Raw genomic sequence first — 27,358 nt, forward strand, 5'->3', positions numbered from 1 at the left:
ACACTCCCATCCCAATTATCCCAGTCACTGAATCAATCCACCTCATAGAGGGCCTTCCTCTCCTGCGCTGTCCCTCCACCCTCCCAAGCATGATGTCCATATAAAAATGAAAAACAGCATCTGACATGTAGGAAACCTACAACGTAAATTAGATGTTACTGGGATAATTTCTATTATAGTGAGCTCTCCTATCATCATTCCTGGTACTATTTTTCATGACTTTTATGTTTTTGTTTTTCTAGATCACACTTATATGATCAGCATATATATCTTTTCTACATAACTTTACTCATAGTCAATTTTTTTCCATTAATTTGTGCATTGACCTTTAATAGTTTTCATATGGGTTAATCTTACGCTATTTATTTTGTCGGATTTTTTTTATCTAGCATGTTTAGTTACAGGTTTTTTAATCTGTTCTTAGTTTTTAATTTGTTGTTAGTGTCTAATAAATATATTTAAATTTGTGCATATTCTTTAAAATATTCTTCCCCCCATTTGATATATAATTTTAAAAAATCTTTTAATTCTAAATATTTGGAAGCAGGAGTAGCACTTGCTAAATAGCATGCCTCCAGAAACTCTGTGAACTTTGATAAATGTTGGTAGTTGTAGAGGGGCTTCAGGCCTTTTGTTCATAGGGTCGCTGTAAGTCATGCTCGACTTGAAGGCAATCAACAACAATAACAATAATTCTAAACATATGGAAACTTCCACTGTATTTTCACTTCTAAACACTGAGTAAATTAGAAACATGTTTATAATTTTCCAAATTAAAAGGGCAGGGTTTTGTGTCTTTAATGTTGTAGTGAATATTACATACGTGATAACAGTGTTGTAATTTACCTTGTGGCCAATTTTTACAACTATACCTTGTGTCTTTGAAAAATAAATGCTTGTTCTCTATTTATTTGGTAGACAGTTTATATAAAGAAAGAAAGCAGTCTAGAAATTACATTGAAAACAATTATTTCAAATAAATTAACAATTGTTATTGACATTTTTCCTTTGCTTTATCTGTTAAATTTTCCTTATTCTGTTAATTTCATATGCTTTAAAGTTTTACTATTAGATCTGTTGTTTTCTAACTATTATATCACTCAGTAAATGGATCTATATTTTTGGATTTATTACATCCTATATCTGTTTCATTATCTTGCTTGAATTCTATTCTGTCTGATATTTTTATAATGTTACACAAATATTATTTTTGGAAATTCAAGAGAGACCAGTGATAGGTTCTCTGCCTCAAAAAAAGTTGTAACCCCTATTTGTAGTTCTATTTCTTCTGTTTTTCAGTAGTTTGAATTCATAGCTCTTTTAGCTGCTCAATAATACTATTTTTTGTTTTTAAAATCTTATTGAGTCTCAATGACTTTTCTGATCTAATATAGTCTATATCCTGTTGTAACTAAAAATGTTTTAAATATTTAAGATATTAGCAGTATTGTTAATCTAATTTAAATAGAAGTACATTTATATACAGATACTATCTTGAGAAAACATCAAAATTTTAAATATTTCTTATGTTCTCTAAGTTTTTACATATTATATATAGTCTGTGAAAGCACCTGGCTTCCCAGTGCCTTTGTACAATAACACTCTCTCTTTAACTAACTGAAGAGCAGAAAAGATTTCCTAAACCACTTACAGTTTGGTGATTGTCTTTTAAGCATTCAAATGTGGAGGAAAAGATATTCTTAGTTTATTTTTTGACATGGAGAAAATGAAAATATACTTAGTGTGAAGATGAACAATTCCAACAATAGAAACTGAAAACCCTAAAGAAACGAGGTCATCTGCTGCCCTAAAATAGTCAAGAACTTGACATTTCTGTTTGAGTTAAAGTTACTACCGTTTACCTACCCAAGAAATACAGAATAAGAAAGCAAGAATGAGACTAAAACCTATTTTATTTCCTTTTCTTAAAATTTATTTCAAGCACTGCATTTAATGAGCTGTTTACATAAAGACCTTTATAAATGTTTCCTTTTTTCCTTACAACAAAACAGCATTACCATACTGCCCTAAAATGAAAAATTTGAATGCCTGCTTTGTTATTTGCCCTTACAGTATCTTCCATTAAACTGCTGAGAAGAGCAAGAATAATCTTTTGGTTTCCTTTTTAATTTATGTGATCTCCCCCACTCCCTTTGTGGTTTAAAAATAATTAACACTTTTCTGAGATAATTGTCAAGTTAGTAGGCGCATGTATACTACTAATTTTTGCCATCATTTTGATATTTATTTAATACAGCAAGGAAATGCATGTTTGGATTATAAGGAAGGAGTAACATTGGAATATATAACAAGGGTATAATTCTAAAGAAGAGCAGGGATTGTGAGGATGGCACAGAATCAGGCAGAGTTCCTTTCTGTTGTACCGTGTTGCTAAGAATTGGAGTTGCCTAGAGGCAACTAACAACAACAATATAGGTGTAAAGAATTGATTGGTTTACTTTTCCCAAAGCAACCTCCTCATACAGTTGTTTAATGTGAAAAGTTTTTTTTTTCTTCTTGAAAAGGTTAAAAAAAGTTCTAATCAACTTTTGTACATTATGTAGAACTTCATTTTCTAAACTCTGCAAAAGAAAGTTTCATATTTAATGGGAAATCATGAATTATTCCATTTATTATCTACTTCCTCCTTTCAAAGACATGATCTGGATAAAAGGCGGGGTGAATAATTTCAAAAAAATACAATACATTTTTAATGGGAAGGTGCAAACTACAGATTCTCATGACTATTAGCAAGAATAGAGGAAACAGAATTTTACTTGCAAAACTCGTCAAACTCTTGCAAAGATAAAATGTGTGACATACTTTAGTGAGAAAAGAGCAGTGAGCTCAAGTTTTCAGTGCAACTTGTTGTTTTTACTAAGTTTCTCTTTCTATTGCACAGCTTTTTATTACTATTTTAAAAGTCACATTTTACCCAATTTATAGGGAAAAGTGACAGTTTTTATTTATAAGGATGCATAAAGAGAAAACAAATAAAAAAGAGAAGATGTTACTTGAGGTAAAATTGATAAGTAATGGAATTTTGGGCAAAAAAAATGGATGATATGACTGAATTATATGTCAAAAAAGGAGTAAGTCATATACTCTATTGAGTTTGATGTTCCTAAAACATTGGCACTACTAATTTGGACAAAAATATGTAGTTGAGCTAATATTACAATGTTTTCCTGTATGTGAAACCTATAATTTACGGGCATGTGAAATTTAGCTCACTTTTATTTTCTTTCTATTTTTCTCAGATTTTTTGTCTTTTTAAAAGGAATCAGAATTTTTTTTAAAGTGTATTTCTTACTCTATTTCTTTTTTGCAATTTCTAGTTCACTTCAAAAGTAAGATTATCTCAGGTTTTCTTTTTAACCTCATATTTAATTGGGTTCCTCTCGCCCCAGCCCCCACAGTTGAATGTTAGTGCAATTTAAAAGAAAAGGCCAAGAAACTATAGGGTTGCCTCATTTAGTCAAAAGTTATTTGTACTCAAGTTACACTTCTAACTTGAAAATACTTTCATTGAAAATTCTCCCTAAACAATAACATTCATTTTATACTTTTGTGTGCCTAAAGCTTTGGTTTAAAAATAATTTGGAGTTTACAAATAATAAGACTATTAACCAAAATTATATGTGTGGTTATCCTTATACAAGAGAGCTATTCTTCCTTAGTTTTTCTTCAAACTTTTTTTGGGAATAAAAAATGTTTAAAGCATGCATTTGAAGTTTTTTAATGAAAAGACTGGTGTTAAAACTCTGTGTAACTGCTTATGAGAGTAAATATTGTACAGCTGTGTTGACTGAAAACTAGTATATTCGTTTCCAGTTGATGACAATAGCTGTTCTTCAAATATTTAATTGAATAATAATCACTTGAGTAGACAAATTCTTTTTAATAAGGTATATGCACAGTGTCTTTCTTTGTATTGTTAAGTGAAATATTTGAAGCTAAAGAAAGTATCACAGTCCTGTAATGTCAATTAAATCATCAGAACTCTCTTACAGTAGCAAGGAAGATTTACCAGTGAAAATATTATTTGATTTATCATATTTATTGATTTCTCACTAATGTGAGTAGCTTTTATGGTAAACATCATTTTTCACTTATTTGGATCTGAGAAATAAATTTGATTCCATTCTACCAAAAAGATATGAAATAAAAAGAATTCTTGTTGAAATAGATTCTTGAGTTGCTGCTGGGAGAATACTTATCAAATGTTTTAAAATTTTATTATGGGATGAAACAAGTCTTTTAGTAGGACTATTTACAAAACCCTACAGGGTGAAAAAAGTAATTTTCCTTAGTTGTTTTCTTAGAGCTTTTGTTGTAAAACACTAGTAATCTGAAGTAAGGTCTTTATCAAACAGCACTTTGCAATTTGTATTTGCATTGTTGTAATGTTAAAAGTCTGATTCTATCTAATGTTCATCACAAACAGATGAAGATTTCATTTTTCCAAAAACATAAAGCAAAACTTGCATATTGAACATTTTCATCTCAAGATTCAAATGAGGATACTTGTAATTCTTCAGAAAATAGTGTTAAAAATTCTATTCCCTAAACTTTAGAGGGGCATATCTTTAGCTAATTTTTAAGTTATCAGATTAGTTCTGTTATCTCCTTCTTGCAAAATGAAATAGAACAGAAATCATGCTGTACTAACATGCTTTGATTTTCCAGTATCTCTTTTCTGATTATTTTTTATTAGTTCAGAGGTTAAGGGTGATAGCTAGTTGGAGAATAATTCAAATGAAATTAACTTATTTTGGAGAATAATTCAAATAAAATTAACTTATGCATTCACTCATAATATTTGACTCTGAATTTAAACTAAAATAGATATTTCAATCTTTCTTAAAAGAATTTTATATCAAGTTATAAGAATGTATACGGCCTATGTTATTTAAGAACTTCACATTATCTATGCCGAGAAAAAATTTTTGGCTTAAAAAATACAAACAATAAATTTTATTGTAGACAAATATATATAAGGGAAGTTTTTTTATAATGGGTGTGATATTAAAATTTTATTTACATGATTATCCCAAATTGAAATAATTTCCTTTAGAAAGCTTTTATTGACTAATACATGTCTAAACCACACATAAATTAAAAGGATTACATTATGATTAGCATACGCTTACCATTCTTTAAGAACATTCCCTTAACATTTTTAAAGAAATTAGTATGAATGCTCACACTGACTAATTGCAATTATAATGACTAATTAAGATAAAAGATAAATTTGGTTTTTTGATCCAAGTCAATGCTATTCACTTGAATAAAACATGCAAATAGGTAAATTAAGTAATACAGAAAATAACCAGTGATCATCAAATTGTTTACAATTAATGGCAATTGTATGGCAATGTAACAAATTCATTTGCCTTTTAGTTATATTTTATTCAGATTTATAAGAATACTTACTAATGCTCTGTGCTTATGTTTAAAATACACTTCTGATTTTTCCAAACATGAAAATAGAATGGTTTGAAAACTGTTAACCTGTGATGTGCCACCTGCCCTATTTACATTTTTAATAGTTGAGTATTTGTTAAACTGATCTCATAGATAGCTACATGTTTTGCTGTTAACAGATGGATGAGATAGAATGTCATGCATAACTTTACATTTATCTTCTTTGAGTGCTGCCTTATTTGCATATCAATAAAAATAATATCTGTATTAAAATGGATAATGAATGCTATCAAATTTATATGATATGACTGCAGTTTGCTAAATTTCCAGTAGATGCCCCCAGAGACCAGTCAACTCAATGGAAAGGCTTCAAATTTAAAAAGAACAGGTTTTATTTTTTATATTGGAACTTTTTTCTTGCTATATTTTGAAGCACATAGAAAGTGAAAGTCCTGTAAAAACCTTAAATCTTCATTAACACACAAATATATACACATAAGTGATGGAACTATAGTTTTGAACTAGTATTAACCGATACCATCACTGATGCTAAATAAAAACCTAATGTATACATTTTAAAAACTTAACTTGTTTTCAATGTAATACTAGATGTACTTAGTAATTTCAAACACAACTAACATTTTCCCCCCTTACCTTAACTTTTTCTTCTTTAGAAGTTTATAGGCTAGGGAGATGATATAGCTTTGTTTAAATAAGTTTTGATGGAGAAAATGACACAATAAAAAGCTTAATTTATAAAATTTGTATTAGTTAGTTGATATCTATCTACAAATGACCATTTCCCCCCATTCTGATTATACAAGATATATATGTACATTGATATTGATATGTATGGATAAGAGTAGCGATTCACTTTATTTCATGAAAATTATATTAGCTGAGTCTGTTTAAGTATTACATAGAGTCAATGTAATTATCCCGTACGTAATTCCAATAACATTTATCCCTACAATGTGAATGTGTAGTTGTTATAACTGATGCATAGATAATCCACCAGTGACTTAATAAATATTAACATAATGGAATAAAATTATTTTCCTGGTTTTTTATTAGATATTAAGTATTTTTTGCGTTTATCTTTGTCAGATTAAATAAAAGTTTTATGATCATGATTTAAAGTATTATTTTACAGAATTTTTTACCTTGATGCAGTAGTGTTAGTTTTCACTGAGAAAAATTACTTTACATATATTAAATATATATTTGAGTACTTGATAATGTATTTTGAATTTGAATGTCTGATAACTAATATAAACATTTGTGTGTTCAGAAAGAATAAAATTGATTGCCTTATATACTCCTTCACTTTTTTAACTTGTTCAAATCTTAGAAAAATATGGTGATTCCCTTGTCCCATTTTTTTGTGTTTGACCAAGTCAGTGTTTTTTCTATTAGACTTTATCTACGCAACCAAAAATTAAATCTATTTCATTTGCTTCATGAAATGCTATTGGCTGCCTATTTTTTCCATTAAAGGGTAGGTGTTCTTACAATGATAGGGAGTTCTTTCCCCGATTTAGCTTAAATGTGGATTAGCAGAGATGAGGACTTTCGATATCGGAGAATTACACACATTATGTTCATCAAATTCCTGTTTAAGCAATGCATGTAGAAAGTTGTGTGAAGGAGGAGGAGAAATTTCACCAGTACTTTATATGTCAGGAGGCAGTGTGAGGAAGTTCACAATTTGCATCAGAAAAACTTAGGTGTGAATTCAAACTCTGCTGCTTAGTCACTTGAGAGGCTTTTTTGGCAAGTCACAAACTCACTAAAGACAGTTTATCTGTAAAAATGGCAATAGTACTTTACAGTTATTCTGTAAAATAATGCTAACATGCTGTAGGCACATTAGAAATAGTAGTGATTAAAAATCAGTTAAGGTGGAATTTAAAAATGCTTTCTGGTCTCTGGCTGTTTCAAAGCAAGCTCCTGTTTTACAGCCTTTCTGTATATTCAACTGCCATCAAGTTAGGCCAAATTATTCAATCTTATGCTTTTACTATTTGTGGATTTTTTTTTAATCTTACAAATTTCTATGGAAGTTTTGATGTAAGTTCAAAATAGTTACACAGGATCTCCATTGAATAATGCCTTGAAGTGGCAAAATGGTAATTAACCACGTATGAAATGTGTGTCTGCCTAATTTCCTTCTACAGTCTGTTCTCCACTTGTGCTTGTCGTTACCCCAGTGCAGCCTGAGGTACTTACAGGGCAAAAGCTCTTCAAGTGCAAATTTTGTTTCCTTAGAATGTGGATTTATCTATATTCAGCTTATCCAGGATTGTCACAACTTCTGCTTTTGGGAATGCGATGTTTTCTTCCAGAGGCATTCTTCTCAAATTCTATAATTAAAATCTCACCATAAGTTCTGCCAGAATTCCAAGTAATTTTCACCCAGTGCTATGGCGTCAGGTTAAGGACCTTTTCCCTCTTCTGATAGTTAGAAACAATATTAATTGTTTTAATTAAATTAATTAAAGCTAATAATGTAAATTAGTTAAGTTTAATGAATTTGAACTAATATTCATATGTCTTAATACTAAGTGAATCAAAGAGTAAAAACATCATGTCTAAATGTAACGGATGAAATAATGAATTTGAATTCTATGTTACATTTCTATATATGTTTAAAAAATATTCCCTTGCATCAGGGAAAAGAAGTTATACTGTGGATCTCTGCAATGAAACATAAAACCTGGGAAATCCAAATAGATGATGACATATATATTTCATTTACAGAGACCTAATCTATTTTACTGATATATAAATATGATTAAAAGAAACATTGACCATAAAGATTTAAGTTGCAATGTACTTTTAAAATTGCTATAGTGGCTATTTCTTGCTTTCCAGTATTTTCATATTAGCAAAGCTTTACTAACCAACATACAGATTTGTGTATGTACAATAGAGAGACAATATCAGTAAAGTTATGCACACTCACTTATAAACAAATATGTCTATTTGGATTCCCCAAAGAATATTTGCTTTAATGTACTATATATTAAAAAATTGATATTCTAATCTATCATGGATGTTTGGGGGCTGAAAGATGTCTTGGAAATAATTTAGTGTCCTCCCTTCTGATCTAGTTAGTGTTCTTTGGTCACAGGCAGCAGAAACGTTTTTTACTAAATTAAATGGAGAAAAAGTTGACTGAAAGAATCTTGTATATAATCTGTTTTTATATAACCTGAATTTAGGGAAGAACCCGGCCAGAAGAAAAGGACAAAACCTTTCAAGCAATCTAGGTTCCAAGAACTACTCATGAACCTTTTTTGTGCCTCTGTTCTATTGACTGAGCTCCAGTAACACATAATATCTTCATGTGTTCCTGCTTCAAGATTCAGAATCCGGAGAGAGAAGCCTAAACTGGATTTACCAAGAACCATCCCTTGGCCAGAGAGCCTTTAAATTCCAATAATTCTCCAAAGTATACTGAAGAGAGCTACTACCCGGAGAAGTCAGAGTAGATTCTGGGTAGGCTGACATCAACCAATTTTAAAACTCACCAAAACCATAAAACCATCCAACAAACCCAGCCGTTATTGAGTTGATTTCAACTCTTGACATCCCCAAAGGTTTTCACTGTCTAGTCTCTCAGAAGTAGACCAACCCTTTCTAGAGAACATAGGACCTAGACAGCGACTTATTGTATTTCTTTCCCAGTTAGGTTTAGTACTGAGATGTCTAGTATTTGCTTGTAGTGCTTAAGTCAGATTTTTTTTCTATAATTATATTTGATTAATTTTCATAAACATTTACAGAGATTTTGGGTTTCCATTCATTCATTGTTGCACTATTCTCTCTACCCTCCTCCCAGTCAGATTTTTAACTTTCACTGATTGGCAATTTTATTACTACCTTTATTCATTCAAGGCAGAAACATAGAGATAATAGTGCTCTTAGGAAGCAGAGAGGAGCTCCAGAACTTTGTCCTCTAGGTCTCTATGTTATACCCAGACTTTCTTCTTAGCACCTTCGTATCTCTTCCAGCTCTTCAAACTCAAATGATCTGAGAGGGAACTCACTATTATTCCTATATACATCATTTTGTGCTCCCCTCAACTTAAGCAAATTAACCCAAAGCAGAATCAGAGTAGTGACCCCATGTTTCAGAATAGAAACTACACAGGGTTTTCTTTTCCTTTTTGAAAAAAAAAATATTTCCATGTAATCATATACATTATATTTTGGACATATAATTTGTGTTTTATACCCTCATTCATATACATTTATATCATTATTTACCATTGTTCTATGCAATGCCTGTTGGAGCTCTAGTGGTCTTGTAATAAGGAGCTATACTATAATCTCAAAGGCACCTGGTTCAAATCCACCAGCTGCTCTGTGGGAGAATGATGGGCAGTCTTCTTCCGTGTAGTTAACTGCCTCTGAAAACCCACTGGAGGGTCAGCAATGGGTTGGTTCGTATTTAAAGGCACACAACAACAATGTTGCTTTTATCATTCTGTCTTCTCAAGCCCCTATGAGTTTCCCCCATTACTTCACCTTCTCAGCCATTAAGTTCTGATATACCAGTGCTTCTTATCCCTTTTTCTGACCCCCTTCTTTTCTTTTTGAACATTGATATATCTCTAAGTCAGTTATCTTTCTATTTTCACAATAGTGACTTTATGCAGTATTTGCCCTTATATGACTGAGATATTTCACTAAGCAAGTCTCCCAAGTTGTGTTTTACTAAATCTTTACACCTTAGTGCTGCATAGTATTCCATTGTGTGAATGCATCAACATTTCTCAATGACTGATTTTACAGAAGTAGATCATCAGGCCCACCTACTGAGGTTCCACTTGGATTTAATTGCCAAACTTTTAGTAGACACCTCTTCAACAAATTACCAGTTGCTCCAAACAATAACCTACCTATTATCTCAATCACCCAATAATCATTGTATTTACATCTTAAATATGTTTTGCATCTATTCCCTTATCTTCTTTACCCCTTCAGCTGTAACCCAGTTCTCTCTATATTCCATTGATTTCTTACCTAGTTTTCAACTGTTTTCTCTTAAAACTTTTGCCATTCATTCTCTTATCAAGTATGAATTTCAGCATTACTGATTCTTAAAGATGCTAAATTGGAAGTCTTTATTCTTTTATAACTTAATTTTAATTTCTGTCCCTGAGCCTTGGTCCTCCCTATTGTAAAGAACCTAATTTGTCACTGTCAGATAGAATCAGTCCAAATTTCTTGAGTTATTAAAAATTCTGAACCTTCTTCCCTCCACCCTGTTATTCTATGTAGAAACTACATGGCACTTACAGGGAACTAAGAAAGTATATGTGGAGTATCATTGCTAGACTTAACAAATAAAAACATGAAATATTTAGGTAAATTTCCATGTTGGGTAAATTATTTTGTGTAAGTATGCCCTATACAATATTTGGAACACACATTGAGAAAATGTTCAATGTTTATCTGAAACCCAAATTTAACCAGGGTATAAGGTACATTTCAGATGGCAACCATTAGAGTATGGACGTGTCAGTATTTACTTCAGATCTGCATTTAAAATCTTGAGATGTATTCTGTCTCTATACCTTTTTTTTTTTTTATAACTTTGATCTGCTGCTCTTTATTGGAATGTTTGATGTTTTTTTTTTAAAAAAATTTAGCCTTTTTATTTTTCATTTCAATGAACATCTACAGAGATTTTAGAATTCCATTCATTCATTGTTGCGCCCTTCTCCCCGCACAAACCCCTCCCCCCACCCCCACCCCTGTTTGCTCCTCTCCTTGAAAAGCAAAAGAAAAACTCTCTCATTGGTACACAATCCCCCAGCACCTCCCCAAACCCCACCCCCTACCCCCAAATATAATCCACTCTGCAACCCTCATTGCGTACTCCTAAGATAAAAATAATGCCCTAAAATATAATACTTTTAGGCTATTCTCTCCCGCATAGACTTCAATGCCGTAAACATATGTCATCCAGTTTTTCTCAGTCTTACCCCCACCCCAATGCCAGCCTCATTCTACAACAGTGGCACCATATAGCATTTGTCCCTTTGTGACTGAGATACCTCACTCAGCATACCTTTTCAATCTGTATACAGAACAGATCATCCGAGACGCTGGGCTATATGAAGAGGAATGTGGCATCAGGATTGGTGGAAGAATCATCAACAACCTGCGTTACGCAGATGATACAACCCTGCTTGCTGAAACTGAGGAGGACCTGAAGCGCTTGCTGCAGAAGATCAAGGACTACAGCCTCCTATATGGACTGAAGCTAAATGTCAAGAAAACAAAGATTCTAACCACTGGGCCAATTGGCAGCATCAGCATGGATGGTGAGGAGATTGAGATAGTCAACAGTTTTAATTTACTTGGCTCCACAGTCAATGCTCTTGGTAGCAGCAGCCAGGAAATCAGGAGACGAATTGCATTGGGAAAGTCAGCTGTGTGGGACCTCTCAAGAGTACTGAAGAGCAACGATGTCAGGCTGGAGACTAAGGTGCGCCTGATCCGGGCTATAGTCTTCGCAATTATGTGCTATGCATCAGAGAGTTGGACAGTGAATAGGGCTAATAGAAAGAGGATTGATGCCTTTGAGCTCTGGTGCTGGAGAAGAGTGTTGACTATACGATGGACTGCTAGGAGAACAAACAGGTTTGTCCTGGAGAGGGTGAAGCCAGAGTGTTCCCTGGAGTCAAGGATTCTGAAGCTTTGTCTGACATATTTTGGACATGTTGCAAGGAGGGACTGGTCCTTGGAAAGGGACATCATGTTTGGCAGAGTGGAGAGGAAGACCTTTGGTGAGATGGATCGATTCTGTGACTGGAATGGTGGGAATAAGTGCGTTTGAGATGGCTAGGTTGGCACAGGATAGAACAGCATTTAGAGCTCTTGTACATAGGGTCGCTATGAGTTGCAAGCAACTCGATGGCACATAACAACAACAACAACAAACTCAGAATTTTCCAATAGACTATCTATTCCTCTCTTATGCTCCACCAATATCACTACAATCCAATCTTAGTTGGCGTGTTAGCTCAAAAACAGACGGAAAATTTGTTTCTCCTGATTCTCTTGCAGTGAGAAAACCCAGGTGACAGGATTCTAGTTAATGAGTTTAAAGGGGAAACTCACTAGTAGTTCTAAAAAATGCTTCCCCCCAACCCCAAACAATAGAGTGCTTCCATACTTTGAACTTCCTTACAACTTAAATGTTAAAATAAAACCTGGGGCTATGACAGCCTTCTGGGAAGCAGGATGTAAGTGTTTTCCACTGGAATTCACAGGCTCTCATGCTGCTTCTGTCCTCTGGTGTCTTCCATGGTTTGAAAAGATAGGAGAGAGTACAAGACCCTTTATAGTACTTCAGTGCCTCCTTCTCCATATTCCCCTCATTTATCTCCACTAGTGCGCAGGCTACCAAATACAATCTGCCCTTTATCATCCCATCCCCATTTCATATATTTTTGGCATCATATTTGCCTCTTTGGTCTAGCAATACCTTTTATTTTCTGCAAACTGGTCTTACAATAGGTACTATTTAAAGAGTCTAGATAAAAGAAGAGATTCATTGGTTTTGTTGTTATGTGGTGTCAAGCTGGAACCAGCTCATAGTTACGATCCTTCAGAGGTTTTCAGAAGCTTTAAATGACACAGGATATTGCCCATCTTTTTCCCGTGGAACAGCTTTGAACCTGAGTGCCTTTGTGTTGGCACTGCAACTCCTTATCCACTAGACCAACTAGACATTGTAGTAAATCAATTGCATTACTACAATTTTATGACCAGGGATGACAGAAGGAGAGTTGATGCCTTTGGGTGTGGTGCTGGAGGAGAGTATTGAATATACCATGGACTGCTGAAGAACAAAACAAGTTCATCCTGGAGAGTGTAAAGCCAGGCTGTTCCTTGGAGGCAAGGATTCTGAAGCTTCCTCTGACATACTTTGGACATGTTGTTGCAAGGCGGGTCAATCCTTGAAGAAGGACATCATGCCTGGGAGGGTGGAGGGACAGCACAGAAGATCCTTGATGAGATGGATTGATTCAGTTACTGGGGTAATGGAGGTAGGTGTTTCAGAGACAGTAAGATTGGCACAAGATAGAGCAGGGTTTAGGGCTGTTGTACATAGGCTTGCTATGAGTCGCAGGTGACATATAACAACAACAGCAACATAATGTTATAAATATGCGTGAATGATTGAATGATTTGTAAATTTCCACTGAAAAGAGTGGTGGAAAAACCAAACAATGCAATGATAGGTACCCTTCATTTGGGACTCGGAGGCCTGGGAATTTACAGCTCCAAAAGAATATTCCTTCCAGACAACCCTCCTAAAATATAGCCTCATTGGGTCATTTCTATGGTTCACACTCTTCACTGACTCTATATTATTTTTGGCTTCTTCGAAACTTTTTACTTGTGCTTTGAGGTTATTGTATGATCTCAGCTTTCCCTTTTTCTCTAATTTCTTGTGTCATTACGCACACATACACCCCTCACCACTCTGTGTGGTTTATTCTATACTTCTGTTGATCACTGAATGAGAAATTCCTAGAAGGAGCCCAGGCTTTGTTTGTTTCTTTAGTTTGTACTTAAATCTCTGCAGGTTAATCAAACACACTGGCAGGAATGGAGAATCAGTAGTGAAAAGCCTCATAGGACCCAGAGTATTTTCACGTGCATAATTTCACTTGGTTCTTAGCAGAATGCTATAAAGTATGTAGTGTTATTGTGTGCCACCAAGTTGAACTAATGCATAACAGACCCTCCAGGACATTTCAGAGGCAGTATAACACATGATAGGAGAGTGCTTATCTTTCTGCTAGAGAAGAGCTAGTGCACTCGAATTATGTGCCTTTGGGTTGACAGTAAAACTCCTTACCACTAGGCCAGTCAAGCTCCCTGTGAAGTCATTGTTCAAATGTGAGTATTCAGACTAAGTCCTATGCTGTTACTAAATTTCTATTGACAATAGTATCATGTCAAGCAATTCGTCTAAATAAGTAAATGCTTCCTATTTTAAGAAAATGGGAATAAAGCTCTATCATTTGGCATTTGGTTGTTCCTTTAGTGGCATAATAGCCACCAACCAGCTCTTCTCTTCGTGTTCATTGCTGTTGAGGTGACTCTAACTCACAGTGACCACATTTGAGCAGAGTTCAGCTGCTTGACAGTATTATCAAGGCTGTGACCTTTAGGAAGCTGATTTCTCTGTCTGTCTTTTGAGGCAGCTATGGAGGAGTTTCATCTACCATTTTCTCCATGGAAGGGGGGGAAAAAGCAGAAAAAAACCGAATTCTGATTCCCTAAAGAATACATTCTTGAAACTCTGTGGCACATTTTATATGCATCCTAGAGAGACTTTCATTAGATGGGCAATGCATTTTGGTATTGGTTTTCTTGGGGGGGGGATTATTTTATAACCTTAATAATTTCCCCTATAACAATTTTCATCATTTAAAATAATTTATTATTTGTTTCTTATGTGTTGGTTGTGTTTTACCACTAAAATGTAAACAGAGATTAAACTTGTATGGTCCAGAGTAATGCCTGATGCTTGATAGGAAACTCAGTAACTATCTGTGGAATTGATACATGAGATACTTCATATATTGTTTACTATTACATTTAGAAGTAAAAATAACGGTTAAAGACAGAGGAGAACAAACTAAATCCTAACTGGAAATAAAAATGCAGTAAGTTTCTGTTCCTACATGAATGAATGACTGAACACGTTCATTAGCCGACTGCCATAACATGCACTGAAACCACTTAATACAGTGACTGTAGTGTCCTGATACTGAATAGAGTGCTTTTTCCTTTGCTTATTGGTTTTTATGTGTGGGAGGCAGGAGATTGGTATATAGAATATTTTGGGGTATTGTCAATCACCCAGCTTATTTGTCCTTATCAACAGGAGTGCGGCTCTGGAACTGATGTATTTATGATACAATTTCATTACAATTACTTTGTATTTGAATAGCAATAGCTCCTGGCATCTTTCATTAAATTGCAGTTGTTCAATTATAAGTGTCAGAGGCACAGATCTTTAGATAGTTTTCCATTCTTTCTCACTTAAATGAGGAAAAAAGAAAAAGCCGGTGTGATTCAACCCTTGATTATTAGAGGATAAAAGCGCTCTGTGTGGATTTAAAGGATTAAGATAAAAGCTTTGCATGTTCTGATTCTTATTCCCAGTTACAGGAACTCGTACAAAAAGAACATCTGTGTGGAAATGCTGCAAGAGGGTTATCACAAGTCCTTTACTGAGCTCTTTGCTCTGATGGAGAAGTGGGATGTCCTGAGGGAAGCTGCAAGAGTCCGATCCATCTGCTGGTTGCAGAAACCTCTGGAAGAGCAGCCTGATAAACTGGATTACTTGTACCACTACCTGACCAGAGCCGAGTCTGCTGAAAGGAATGGTAAGGAGGAATCCAGGCAGCCACTCAGCCGCAGGAGCTGCCGCCACCAGCGCCTGAGGGAAGATTGCAGACTGTTTCATGTATGCATTTAAAACATTAAGGCAACTTAGCACAGTTCAGCGTAGTCAACTAAGCAAATACATGCAATAAAGAATAAGGAACACCAAATCATGGGACTGCCTCTATACAGGGAAATCCTTTTATGCCATTTTAAGACTGGGATGGGGGTGTGGAAAATGCATTGCACCTAATGAATGTGCAGAATTTTCCAATATCCATTTGCCTACATTTATTGTCCTTCATGTTACTACTCCAAGCAGATATAAGTGTTTTTTTTACAAATTGAAAGTTTGTGGCAGCCCTGAGTAAAGCAATTGTTTTCCAACAGGATATACTCACTTCATTTCTCTGTGTGACATTCTGATAATTCCCACAGTGTTTTGAATTTTTCCGTCCTGTTATTCCACCCTTAATAGACTACTCAACTCTAAAACTAATTTTGGTGAGTCACATCCGACTCATAGCTGACCCTCAGCAATTTTCAGAAGCTGTAAATGACATAGGAAATTTCCCATCTTTCTCCTATGGAGTCACTGGTGTGTTCTAACTCCAGATCTTTGAGTTAGCAGAGCAACTCCCTATGAACTAGGTTCCCGAGAACCCATAATAGATTAGAGTGTCAGTATAACTTTTATATACCTATTCATATGCTTTTTTCTAAAGTAGAAGCAAACTCACAGTTGACCCACCTTTGAGGCTGTAAATAGCTTGGGATGAGATTGCCCATCTTTCTCCAGAGGAACAGCTGGTGAATTCCAGCTGCCAGAGATGTGAGGGCTTTGAGTTAACATAAAACTCCCTATGGTCCAGACCACCAGAGTTCCACTTAAATACAGTATTCCTCTTATATTTATTGGAAAACAAAAAAGAACGTGTGACTTGTTTTATTGTGATAATCTGAAACCAAATCCATAATATCTACCAGGTATGTGTGTACATTAAAGTTTTGTAGATGCTAAAGTATATGCTTCGTCAGTTTTCCTTTGTAAATAATCTAAATATTTATATTGACTTCTGAAGAATAAACACCTTTAAAATTATACCAATTTCCAAAAAGTTATACTATAGGCTTTGACTTCTTAATTTAATAAACGAGAAATGAAATCATAAATGAGTAGATAGGTGTTAATAGTTTCACAAGATTCAACATTATTATTTTGGAGTCTGAGATCATTAACCTGAACAGCATGCTTTTGATACACTATTTTGATTGGTTCTCATTGGAAAGACCTTCACCCTGGAGTCATAATGAATTTCATTTAATGAGAGCTATAGCTCTAACAATAGTCATCTTCAGTCAGGTTTTTCTTTTTAGAGTGAGAAAACAGTAATGTAGAGTCATTGAAATTATTTTACAAAATATGACTTGTTATTTTAGGGGGAAATGTATTTGAAGTAAGTTGGTCATGTCTTCTTAGACCATTTATCATTTGCTAAAGTGGTTCAAAGTCTATGATACATTTCTTGTATTAACCATTATTCTGAATTATCATGTGCTGTCTGTAACAGTATGAGTAGAGCCTTAAGGCCCATGGGGCTGGAGAAGCAATGGTAATAATGTCAATGAGTAATTAAAATAATAGACAATTTAAATGTTATATTTGGCTTTAAATTATTGTCAAGAGTTGAACAGCAATGTTTTTCTTAATAATGTTTGTTAAAAATTGTGAAAAGTATATTCTATTCATTCAGAGTTCCACAGAACATTTATGTGTTTATTTAAAACAAAGCAAAAATAATTGCCTGACTATATATTTTGGAAATAACAAGTGAGTTTTATTAAAGGACTCATTAAGTTTGTTGTTGTCAGGTACCATCTTATTGTTGTTAAGTGTCATCAAGTCATAGACGACTCATAGCAATCCTATGAATGAAACACCTGAACACTTATATAACTCTCATCATTTCTCCAAGTTCATAGAGTTTCTGGAAGCAAGCTATTTTAGAAGTGGATGCCACTCCTGCTTCCAAGCTTGCTTTAATCAGGGAGCTTCACCAAACACTGTTCACCATGGGTAACCATTATCTCATTTGACACATCAGTGTCACAGTGTTTAGCATCACAGCATATGCAAGTTTCCTCTGTACAGCAAATGGACAGACCAGTGCTATACCACTTAGAAGAATGTCTGACCAAGACCTAATAAAACCAGGCCTGAGGGCTGCAACTTGGACTTAGTAGCATAACTTTCTATCCACCAGACCCACAAAGCTCTACGTTATTGTTGTTGTTGTTGTTGTTGTTAAGTACCATCAAGAACTCGTAGACTACAACTCAAAACAACCCTGTCAACAACAGGTCTAAACTTATCCTTCACCATCGTCATGATCTCTGTCATGTTCAAGGCTATTGTATTGTGCTAATTCATGCCTTGAAGGTCTTCTTTCATAGCTGACCCTCCAGTGGGCTCTCAGTTGAAATAAATCACATGGGAGAGATAATCTGTCTTTCTCCTACAGAGCAGCTGAACTTTGAACCACCTGCCTTTGGGGTGGCAGTGTCACTTCCTACTACATATCCATTTCTCATGATTGTAAGCCCTGTAGAAATAAATGGGTTGATTTTTCTACTGTTATTATGTGCCATCAAGCCCATTCCAAATCATAGTTACCTTATGAACAATAGATTTGAACCTCCCATGATCTTGCATCACCCTCGTGATCTCCAATGCACTCAAACCCACATCAATCCATCTTGTTAAACGTCTTCCTCTTCTTTCCGGACCCTACACTTTTCCAAGCATGATGTTTTTTCCCCAAGGACTGTTGTTGTTGTTGTTATGCACCCTCAAGTAGACTACGATTCATAGTGACCCTTATGCAAAATAGTTCTGAACTCTGCTCTATTCTGAGCTAATCTTCACTGTCTCTGACGTACCTATCCTCATGACTCCAGTTATTGTGTCAGTCCATCTCATCCAGGATCTTCCTCTCCTGTGGTATCAGAAAGCTGGGCAAAGACAAGGATGACAGAAGAATAATTGATGCTTTTGAGTTGTGGTGCTGGAGGAGTTTTGAACATTCATTCCATGGTCTGCTGAGAGAACAAACAAGTGTGTCCTAGAGAGAATGAAATCAGGCTGCTCTTTGGAACAAGGATTTTTGAGCTTCTATCTCACATACTTCCCAAGGACTTGTGTTGTTGTTGAGCACTGTAGAGTCGGAACTGACCTGTAGCTGACACTCCGGTGTGTTTTCAGAGGCAGTTAATCACATGAGGGGGGATTGCCCATCCTTCTCCAGTGGAGCAGCTGGTGGCCTCAAACCTTGAGTCTTTGGTATTGTAGTGCTACTTCTTGCTGCTAGGCTACTAGAGTTCCCTTCCAAGGACTGGCCCCTCCCAGAGACTTTTGGCAGTACTCTTCTTCAACAACACAATTCAATAGCATCAGTTCTTCTGTCATCCTTACTCATTGTCCAACTTTTAGATACATAAGAAGGAATTGAAAAGACATGGATTACACAAGCACATCTTAGATTCTAAGCTGATATCCTTGCTCTTTAGTACTTTGGTGAGATCATTGACAACAGATTTTTCTCAATGCAACACTTTTTTAAAAAAAATTTTCTTGACCACTGGTAACATGTATGTTGATTGTGGAGCCAAATAAAATGAAATTATTGACAGTGTCAATCTTTTCTCCATCTATTATGATGTCTGCTTTCTAGTGTAGTTAGTAATCTTCTAATAATAGTGAGCAATTGATATTCATAAATTATAACAGATAAAGTTGGTTATAAAAATTCCTTAGAAATGTAACTGATATCACTAAATTATACACCTGAAAAATGTTAAATTGGCAAATGTTGTGTTATACAAATTTTTGACATGAAATGCCTTTGAAGAGTGACCCAGAGACCACCACATATTTACAACTCTGCTTTCAGCATAAATTCAAATTGACGGAAAGATTCTGCATTTGTTTATATTCTCTTTTAAAGGGAAATTTAGAGAATGAAGGCGTAATTTTGTAATATCCAGCATTTCTGGTTTCTTGTCACAGTGGTATTTGTACAACTAACTCACAATTTATTTCTTTATTTCGTACATAGGAGCAAGATTTAGTGAAGGGAAAAAAATAAAGAAGCACCAAGCCACAAAAACTTGGCGCTTGTGGGTGTAGTACTCTGTAGTGTGATGTGCTGCTGACCAAAATGCTGCATGTCTCCAATGGTTCAACTCCACCAGCAGCTTTGCAGCCAATTTCTGCTGTGTGAGAAGATTCACATATTTAGCTATTTGCAAAAGAAAATTGTGCAAAACAACACCTAGCCATACAGTTTCTTAATGTGGCTGGAAACTTTGTAGCACTAGCTCTATGAATTACACTCATTCTTCCTTCTGGTTTAAAATTCATTGGCACATCCCTTTACTCTCTGCTTTCTTTATATACTTCATCTTTTTGCCGTGGTAAAGAAACATTCCTTTCAGAATCTACACAGAGTTTTCCAATCTTAAGTGGGAAAAGTACTTGATGATATGCTGTTCTATCCTGTGCCAACCTCGCCGTCTCAAACATACTCCATTCCCACCACTCCAGTCACAGGACCAATCCATCTCATCGAAAGTCTTCCTCTTCTGTACCGTCCCTCCACTCTCCCAAACATGATGTCCCTCTCCAAGGACCAGTCCCTCCTTACAACATGTCCAAAGTATGTCAGACGAAGCTTCAGAATCCTTGACTCCAAGGAGCATTCTGGCTTCACCCTCTCCAGGACAAACCTGTTTGTTCTCCTAGCAGTCCATGGTATATTCAATACTCTCCTCCAGCACCACAGCTCAAAGGCATCAATTCTCTTTCTATCATCCCTGTTCACTGTCCAACTCTCTGATACATAGAACATAATTGAGAAGACTATAGCCCAGATCTGGTGCACCTTAGTCTCCAGCTTGACATCATTGCTCCTCAGTTCTTGATGATACTGCATGCAGAAAACTGAGAAATTGTTAATAGGCATTATCCAGTCCTTTATAGATTTTTATAAAATCCAATGGTTTAATATATCCATTTCTAACATGTTTTGAAAAGTTTTTTAAAAGGTTTGTGTGGCTTTACTCATCTGAATAACTTTTCTTTGATGTAATGCTCAATACTTAAAATTTACTGATATAATTTTTCACACTTAGATTTAATTTTTAAATATTTAATTATACTTTTAAGGAAAATTAGAAAATGAAGGTGACTGTATTGGTTTGCTATTTGAAGAGATACTTGGTAGGATTTCTTTCTAACTCAGCTTCTATTTTTCTCTCTTTGAAGAATACTTTGAAGATGTATATGAGAGCCTGTATGCTCTAGCCTGTTACTTCAATACTCCCGAAGACAAGTGGGTAAGGAATCACTTTTACGAAAGATGTTTTAAGATTGCTCAACTGGTCAAAATTGACGGTGGGAAGAAAGAAGCCAAAGCACACGCCAACATGGGCCAGCTCTATGAGGAAGAGGGTAAGTCCGTGAAGTGGGTGTTTGGCGCACTGTGTTCCGCAATGGGAAGGGTCCAAAATCCAGGCAATCAGAAAGCACAGGAGGGTCTACAAAAAGACTCGAGGCTTCAGAATAAGAATGTAAATTTTTTAGATCAAACAGCAAAGGAGTATGAATCAGCTTTACAATTCCTTGAAGTCTTACTTCTTACATTTTCTGAGCATCACCTCATAGAGGAGGGTTCTCCCAGTTTTCTCTCTTTCTCTCTCTCTAACACACACAGACACACACACACACACACCCCTCCAGGCAGATACTCCCCACCCCTGCCTGTTTGTAACCTATTTTGTTCATTTTAACTTAATTCCTCCTGTATGAAAATATATGGGAAAGGGAAGATAATGTTTTATTTTCCTAGTGTCCCAGCACTCTTATATATAACAACATATACCTATAGACTCCAGGGAAGAGAAATGGATAATCTTTTTCTTCCTCGGGATTTGCAGCCTAGGAAACCCAATATAGAGTCAACTATGGATTGGTTACAACTCTATGGAAATGAGTGAGTGACTACACTATCACAATTTTGTAGTGATCCTTATAAATAAAAATTCTCCTTATTTAATGTCTTAAAGCAGCACAAGGTCTATAATTTAAAACAAAAATTGTCAGAAGTTGATTTTTATGGTGCTTTATAAAAGATAGTAAATGGCAATCCTGCAGGCATGCAGTTTGAATCCACAGCTGCTCCTCAGGAGAAAGGCAGGTCATCTCCTCCCATGTGATTTACTGCCTATGAAAACTCACTGGAGGGTTAACTATGGGTAGGTTCTGACTCTATGGTACACAACAAGAACAAATAGGAATTTAGTTGCATTTTTTAAAAAAGGAAACGTTGTTGTTATTGTTGTTTTATACCATTGAGTCAGAACCAAACCATAGCTGACTCTCCAGTTGGTTTTCAGAGGCTTAAGTAAGCCTCATGGGAGGAGATTGTCCATCCTTCTCATGTTGAACAGTTAGTAGATTCAAACTGTGTGCTTCTGGGTTGACATCTTTATTTCTTACTAGTAAGCTAATAGAGCTCCCTAGTGGGAAGATGTTATTGTTGCTAAGTGATGAATGGAGTAGATAATACCCAAGTGGGTAGATAATAGACCAAGGAAATACTTGGGAAGCTGAAAATACTTTGTCATGAATAATACTATTCATATCCTCAAAGAGCTGCTTCATTTCCCGCAAAAAAGTAGTGAGTGGAAAAATATTTATAAATGTATGCCTAGAACTGCATAGGTGGCGGGTGGCAGGCTGGAGGTCAGGACACTTATGAAGACTTTCATACTTCAGGAGTTGCAGTTAATAGATTGAAACTTAAAGTATGATAGAAGCTAAAGGGTGAAAGATAGAGATAAAGCCAGACAAATTTATAAGAGTGAGAAACCATATTGACTGGATTTAAGAAAAGCATTAGTCATAGTAATTACTAAAGGATTTGAAAGATGAATGACATTTAAACAGGTGAACAAAAAGGAATATAATTTATTTGAGAGAACCTCATCTACTAAGGTATAATTACAGGAATTGCTAGAAAGAACAGTCTATTTAAACTGGAAAATCTATTCTTTGCAGTGGTGAGAAATGAGCTGAGTTTGATTCTAAGCTTCTGTACATTCAGTGAAAAACAGGAGTATAACATCAGATAGACATGTTATTATTATGTGCCACTGGGTCAGCTGTGACTCATAACAACTCTATAAACAACAGGTCTGAATTTTGCTGTATCCTATGCTGTCCGATCTCTACTATGCCTGAGTCCTTTGTTACAATCACTATGTCAATCCGTAGATATAGACAAAGGAGGAATTCCTAGGTGGTGCACATTGTTAAGCACTCAGCTATTAACTTGCTGGTTAGTTATTTCAACTAATTTTTTGATGCTTCAGAAAAAGGACTTAACAAACTGCTTCTGAAACATAAAGGCAATGGAAAATTAAGGAGTTCAGCTCTGTACACATGAGGTCACCATGAGTTACAGTAAACTTGAATAGAACTGGTTTTATAAATGTAGGTAGAGAACCAACTATTAAATACCCAGTGAGAGTAAGGAATGAGGAAAGGATTATTAGGGAGCTTCTGTGAGATATGACAGGGTTCAGATCTTTTGTTCATATGGTCACTAACAACACCAACACAGAATTAGCTCAAAAGTTACAACTCAAAGTGCCTAATTTCCTACAAGGTGAAATATCTCAGTTACAAAAGGACAAGTACCTTATAGTACCACTGTTCTGAAGCAAGCCTGACATGAGGATTTGAATAGAGAATAGGATAAGAGTGGAAAGATAATGAACATTTCACTGAAATAGATCAAGGAAAGAATTATTTAAAAGGAATATATGATTAGACATTATATGTATGACAGTAGCCAAAAATAAGAGGTATATTACAAAGAGAACTGTGGGGAGAGAGGCATTGTACAATAATAAATATTTGGGGCTAGGGGGTGGGGTTTGAGGAGGTGCAGGGGGGGGGATTGTGTACCAATGAGGGAGTTTTTCTTTTGCTTTTCAGGAGCAAATGGGGGGGGGGGGGGAGGGGTTTGTGCGGGGAGAAGGGTGCAACAATGAATGAATGGAATCCCAAAATCTCTGTAGATGTTCATTGAAATGAAAAATAAACAACCTAAACTTAAAAAAAACACACACACACAAAAAAGTGAACTGCAGGAGAGGGAAGAGAGGGAAGGTGAAGGGGTAAAAGTGTAAAACAATAAATGAATGAAAATCTAACTTTTCTGTAAACTTTTGTTAAAATCACCATTAAGAATTATTTTTAAAAGAAGTACTTAATAGAATATATTTAAGTGTGCCTACCACAGTACTATTTATAAAATCTGAAAATAATAGAATAAAGATATTGCACAATGGCCATGCAACAAGACCCGTAGTCATGAAATGACAGATTAAAGCCAAGTCATTCTTTTATTCAGCAAAAACTGACTTAGAACCTAGTGCCAGTGATAAAACAGAGGAGAAGAAGACAGGCAATGTCCCTTCCCTCAAGGAGTTTGTAATTCTACTGAGAAAATTAGCTTTTGCAATACAAATGGCATCAGTTAATAGTGGCAAATGGTATAATGGAAAATAAATTAAGGCAAAGGGATAAAAAGCTATTGCTATTTTTTTGCTACATGAAGTCTCTGAGAAGGTAATATTAGAGCAGAGAACATGCATGAAGTGAGGGAATGAGCTTTGTGAAAATCTAGAAGCACTTCCAGAGAGAGGACACAGATGTGCAAAGGCTCCGAGGCAAATGTATCCTCAGTGCTCAAGGATGAACAATAAGACTGGAGCTCTGGGCGTGGATTTCTTCCACTCAATTAGCTAAATATCTGTCTTAAAAAAATTCTTAATGTGGCCTGAACTGTTCTCCTGCTGGGAGCACTAAGCCATGGCCCCACATGCGGGAAGCCCCCCAAGCTCTTCCGCCTGGAGAACTCAACCAGCCACCTGGACATCCCAGCCTTAAAGCCTGGAGGACAACACACTGCTGCCCCTCTGAACTGCACCAGGGACACTAATGTCACAGTTGAAACCATTTCCTCCCTCCTCCCAGAACTTGAGCTGCCTTTAGACTCTAGTTCTTTGGACCTGCTTAGCTACAGAAGTTCTCTAGCAGAGAAGGCTGCTAATTCACAGGCCATATCTCTCCCCAACTGAGACAAGTCTTCTCTTGAGTCAGAAGATCAGAGAGAAATTCAAGCAGGATAGCTGTCCACCCTCCTCTGGAGCAGTGACTTCCTGAGCTAAGGTTATCAAAGAACCTACTAAGACATCTAGCATGAAAAACTTACCACAGCAATGGCACAGAAAAAGTAAACTACCTCATAACCTACACAAACAAAAACAAGATGTCACCCCGCCCAAATACATTATCAGTGGATTTCCCGAAGCCAGAAAGTCTGCTAGAACTTTCTGACACAGGTTTTGAAAGAACAATGATTGAATATTTTCAATGGGTTAAAGACAAACTTGAAGAATTACCAGACTCTACAAACAAAATCCAAGACAAACTTAAAAACACACAAAGAAAACCCAAACAAACAAACAAAAAAAAAAAAAAAAGAAACCCAACCAAACCCAACAACCAATCCAAGACAATGCAGATAAAACAGAAGAGGCCATAGAGGCCCTGGAAAAATAAGAAACCACAATCCAGAATATGAATGTTTCAGATGCTGTCAACATGTAGGAAGAAGATATGGACAGAATTTAAGAGATGGAACACAGAACCAGTGAAATAGAAGATAAAAGGCAAAATTGTCACCACTGATCTGTTAATACATAAAACAGAATCAAAAAGAAAGAAAAAAGAAGAAAGTCTAAGAATAATGTGGGACACCATCAAATGGAGTAACATGGCACCAGAAAAGTTGTGGAATAATTACTAGAAGAAAACTTACCAGGCTTAATGAAAAATGAGGGAATATATGTTCAAGAAGCTGAGTGAACACCATATAGAATAGAACCCAAAAGAAAAACATCAAGGCATATCATAGTCAAATTTTCCAGAACCAAAGATAAGGAGAGAATTCTAGAAGCAGTTAGGGAGAAATGAATAGTAGCCTATAAGGGAGAGCAAATAAGATTAAGTTGGATTTCTCAACAGAAATCATGTGAGCAAGAAGACAATAAGTGAAATATATTGAAAACTCAAAGAATACAACTGTCAACCAAGAATACTATCTGTAACCAGCAAAATTGTCCATAAAATATGAAGGAGAAATAAAGATATTATCAGAAAAGAGAATCTAAGGGAGTTTGTAAAAACAAAACCAGTTTTGCAGGAAACACTGAGAGATGTCCTTCTTACAGAGGTTCCAGAGAAAGCAGGATGAACCAAAGAAACAAGTAACAATGCCAAAAAGAACTCAACAAAATGAAAGCAATAAACCCTTGTCTCTCAATAATTGCAATGAATGTGAATGGTTGACATATACCACTAAAGAGAAAAAGAAAAGCAGATTGGATTAAAAAAAAACAAACCCAACCAACCAACAAACCAACCAACCATCAATATACAGTTTACAAAAGACACACCGGAAAAATGAATAGAATACTATGCAACGTGCAGGAACAATGATTTTATAAATTATTACCTAACTTGGGAGAGACTGGAAAGCATTATGGTGTGTGAACTATCTCAGTCCCACCAGGACAAATATTATATATAACACCATTTTTGTAAAATGAGTATAAGGATCCAAGAGGGGTGGAGGAGAATGGAAGGAGAGGGTTGAGGATATGCAGGGGGATGAGAGATTAATCATGGACTTGTGCAATACGATGGGAAGGGATGTGAAGGAATTTGGAAGATTCTGTTCTCAAAAACTATGTATTCAAATTTTGTAAATAAACTAGTATAAAATAGATAAATAAACAGTGGAAAAAATATACTAAACAAATGCCTACCAGAAAAAAGCAGGAATAGTGATGCTTATCTCTGATAAAATAGATTTCAATGCAAAAAACATCACAAAGGACAAGAAAGGTCACTATATAATGCTTAATGGGTCAATAGAACAAGAGAACATAACCATAATAAATATCTATGCCCCAAATGATAAAGCTGAAAAATATACAAAGCAAACATTAACAAAACTGAAAAAAAAGTAGACAAGACTATAGTAGTAGAAAACTTCCATACAATACTCTCAAGAAAAGATAGAACCACCAGAAAGAAATTCAACAAAGCTATTGATGATTTAAACAACACAATAAGCAAGTCGTTCACATAGATATAAACAGACTAATGCACCCCAAGAAAGCACAGTATACCTTCTTCTCCAATGTGCAAGGAAGATTCTCCAGAACAGATCACATTTTAGGTCACAAGGCAAGCATCAATAAAATAATAATAATAAAAAAAAAAATAAAAAGCATCTTCTTAGATCACAATGCTACAAAATTGGAAATTAATAAAAAGAAGGTAAAGGGGGAAAACATATATTTGGAACCT

General features: G+C 35.4%; 1 protein-coding gene across 1 annotated transcript in view; it reads left to right on the top strand.

The window, feature by feature from the left end:
• TTC29 (tetratricopeptide repeat domain 29) overlaps positions 1–27,358 on the top strand; it is a 239,339-nt gene that overhangs the window by 43,209 nt on the left and 168,772 nt on the right. The window contains exons 3-4 of the mRNA XM_006887039.1: positions 15,631–15,854; positions 21,176–21,361. Coding sequence (XP_006887101.1) covers positions 15,631–15,854; positions 21,176–21,361 — 410 coding nt within the window. The remainder of the gene's footprint in view (positions 1–15,630; positions 15,855–21,175; positions 21,362–27,358) is intronic.

Source organism: Elephantulus edwardii, unplaced genomic scaffold (assembly GCF_000299155.1).
Source record: "Elephantulus edwardii isolate Elephantulus edwardi_28Jun2011 unplaced genomic scaffold, EleEdw1.0 scaffold00053, whole genome shotgun sequence".
Classification (NCBI taxonomy): Eukaryota; Metazoa; Chordata; class Mammalia; order Macroscelidea; family Macroscelididae; genus Elephantulus; species Elephantulus edwardii.